Source organism: Pteropus vampyrus, unplaced genomic scaffold (genome assembly GCF_000151845.1).
Source record: "Pteropus vampyrus isolate Shadow unplaced genomic scaffold, Pvam_2.0 Scaffold1000004590, whole genome shotgun sequence".
Taxonomy (NCBI): domain Eukaryota; kingdom Metazoa; phylum Chordata; class Mammalia; order Chiroptera; family Pteropodidae; genus Pteropus; species Pteropus vampyrus.
The window spans coordinates 1-2,940 of NW_011918992.1; the positions used below are offsets into that span (position 1 = coordinate 1).

The 2,940-nt window shown below is 33.2% G+C and overlaps 1 protein-coding gene across 1 annotated transcript; it reads left to right on the plus strand.

Annotated features, from left to right (window-relative positions):
- The first annotated feature begins 228 nt into the window (after positions 1 to 228).
- LOC105311515 (VIP peptides-like) lies at positions 229 to 2,571 on the plus strand. The gene is made up of 3 exons (XM_011387501.2): positions 229 to 339; positions 1,311 to 1,409; positions 2,399 to 2,571. The coding sequence occupies exons 1-3, from the start codon at positions 236 to 238 to the stop codon at positions 2,532 to 2,534; spliced, it is 339 nt and encodes a 112-aa protein (XP_011385803.1). The 5' UTR covers positions 229 to 235; the 3' UTR covers positions 2,535 to 2,571.
- The last annotated feature ends 369 nt before the right edge of the window (positions 2,572 to 2,940 follow it).

Consider the following 2,940-nt stretch of genomic DNA (forward strand, 5'->3'; position numbering starts at 1 on the left):
TAGTTCGTATGCTTGACATATACAACTTGTAAAAGTTACATGCATCTATCGTAGTGGGATGAACAAAAGTTTTACTATTTATACTCTCAACTACATAAGTTATGATGCTATCCATATTTTGTGAATGGGCGGTATTTTCCAAGATTTTGAGTGTCTTATTTCAAATGACTGTAAACTCATAAGCATTGTCTTCTGAGAAAAGAATGTATTATACATCTATTGTCTTTTTTCTAATATGTTGGATATCAGAGTACCATTGGAAGAAGAGAGTGAAGTTGATCGAACTTCATTCAAAGCAGACACTGACATCTCACGAAATGTATTTCCTGAAAATGGCAGGTGAGTTCGGTTTTATTGAGTTTTATAGTGAAACCTGTATTTTTTTTTGAAATATACATGTTTTATTCTTGTATCTCCATAAAGTTACTCCCACAGCACTGCACTGCAGGTTTCCATGGGCCGTGGCTTCATCCAGCCTGACGTACTGCAGCTCTTGCAGCTGCACATGATTCTCATGTACTGAGGCTGTGACAGGCAAGGATAAACAAACCATTCACTTACATTCTGTTGTGTAAAAGGTCAATATCAGAAATTGTACCAATACTAGTAAAACTTCAGCACTTAGGATTCCATAATAAAAGATGTTCAAAAGCAAAAGTTTCATGTCTATGTAATAAAAAGATGTCTAATAATAAAAGCCACCTATTCAAAGAGTCATTTGTCAAGAGAAGCATTCAAGTATAGACAGAGTGACTCGATATTGCAGACAAAGAATAAAAGCGTCCTCATTTGGACAGAAAAGTTGGCTGATAGGACCTAAGAACCTCTCCCTTTCAAGATATTTTGACTCCTAATATTTTTTGAAGAAGAAATAGTAAAAGATATAATAGTGTTTTTGCTAAAATCAGAGATATTTTTTGTATATGTCTTTATTCATGATAGACATAAAGAGCAGCATAAATAAAATAATTAAATAGTTAAATATATAGAAATTAATTTAAATATAGTACATTTTTCACAGCAATGTGACTCAGAGAAGAATTAGATTTCTAGATTCCATCAGAGAGCTTTATTTAATATTGAGAAGTACCTCTAAAAAGCTAATAAATTTGGGGCTGAAAATATAGAAAATATCTTGATAATAAGTCAGCAAAAATATTTTATAGTAGTTTATTAGGAAATCTTCTTTTGGACTTAAGTGTATAAAGAGTTTTCATATCAACCTGGTGTTTTTTAAATTATTATTGAGTCCAAATATTACTTTAAGAAACCATTTCAAAGTAATGGTTATCCTTTCTTCTTTGTTTTAGGAGTGCCAGACATGCCAATGAAATTGTCACAAGTGACTTGAGTAGAGTCTTGGATCACCTTTCTGACAAACTTGAGGTCTTTACTGAAAAACGAGATCTGTAAGGAAAAGTTATTATTTTTAACAAACATGTTATGATTATTTAATCTGAACTTATATTTTTGCTGTTAACAATTTATTTATTTTGTCCCAAACTGTATCTCAACAATGTTCAATTTTGTTAAAAAAAATTTATATTTTTCAATAAATTATACCAGGCCTATGGGTTAGAAAATAGAGCTTTTTAGTAATATACTCGCTGGCTCCAGACACACTTATTTTTCTTTAGTAGCAATCATTTGTAAATCTGCAACCAAACTGGGGCCTGGGAGAATGAGGTGAAGGGTTAAAGAAGTACAAATTAGTAGCCGATGGATGGTCATGGGGATGGGGAGGGGATGGGGAGCATGGCAGAGGGAATGCAGTTAGCATTAATATGATGGCTAAGTGGAGGGCCAGGGGAGAGACGGAGCAATTGGGAGGATCTTTTTATAAAACTGTATTGATGTCTAACCAATGTACTGTATACTTGAAACTAATTTAATAAATAAATAAATTTATTTAAAAAAATGAAACTAATATGGTAAAAAGAAGACACAGTATAAACTGGAGAAATTGTAAGGTTAATCATAGTACTTGTTTTTTAAATTCCTGCTCAAACTGAGCATTAGATGATGCTTTCTTCATATGACCAATAGCTGAATATTTAGATGGCACAATGCAGGTGGCATAGCTTTTAAGAAGTAAAGAGCGTCTCCTCCCAATAGCAGAACACAACTCAAATATCTCTCCATTTTTTTAAAAAATATATTATCTGCTCAGTTAATATACTGTGTCTTAAGTCACTCCCAGATAATGCCACAGTGTGTTGGATTATTCTTCTCTCACCTATCCTTTGTTTTAGGTGAATTTTTCCATTAGTATATTTGTGATAGAAAACGAGTTGGGTGTTGGAATTCATTCTTATCAGACTCCGAGAAATTTAGAACTTTGACATATTTATCATTTCTTGTTAAAACTCTTTGATTTCCTTTCCCCCACATTTCTCAGCGATAACATCGCAGAAAACTGGGGACAAAGGAAACGCCAAGCGGATTCGATCTTCACTGACTTGTATAGCAGAGAACTAAGAAAATTGGCTGCGAAGAAGTACCTGGAGGAAGTTCTTAAAAATAAGAAGAAGTAAAGAAACAGAAAACTTGCTAAAATGAAAAATTATAAATAACGTTCAAGCAGAAACTACAAATGGAGACTTATCTACCTCTCTAGCTCATCACTATCTTTTCTCTTCGAAGCAGTAATTCTCAGCCTTGCCTGCCATTATGCAGAATGCTTAAAATACTGATGTCTGAACTGAATCCTAAATTCATTGCCAGGCAATCAGTGCCTCTAACAATGTTCCTCTAGACATTTATATTTTTTAAGAGTTTCCCAATTGATTCTACTTTGCCTCTAGGGTTAAAAATAATGACTGAACTGTTATCTAGTCTGAATCTGGAAACAGGTTTTATCAAAAGTGCTGATTTTTAAAATGTGTAAAGCACATTCAATCGAGCAATTTAATATCATATGGAACTCCCTTGATGTGTGTA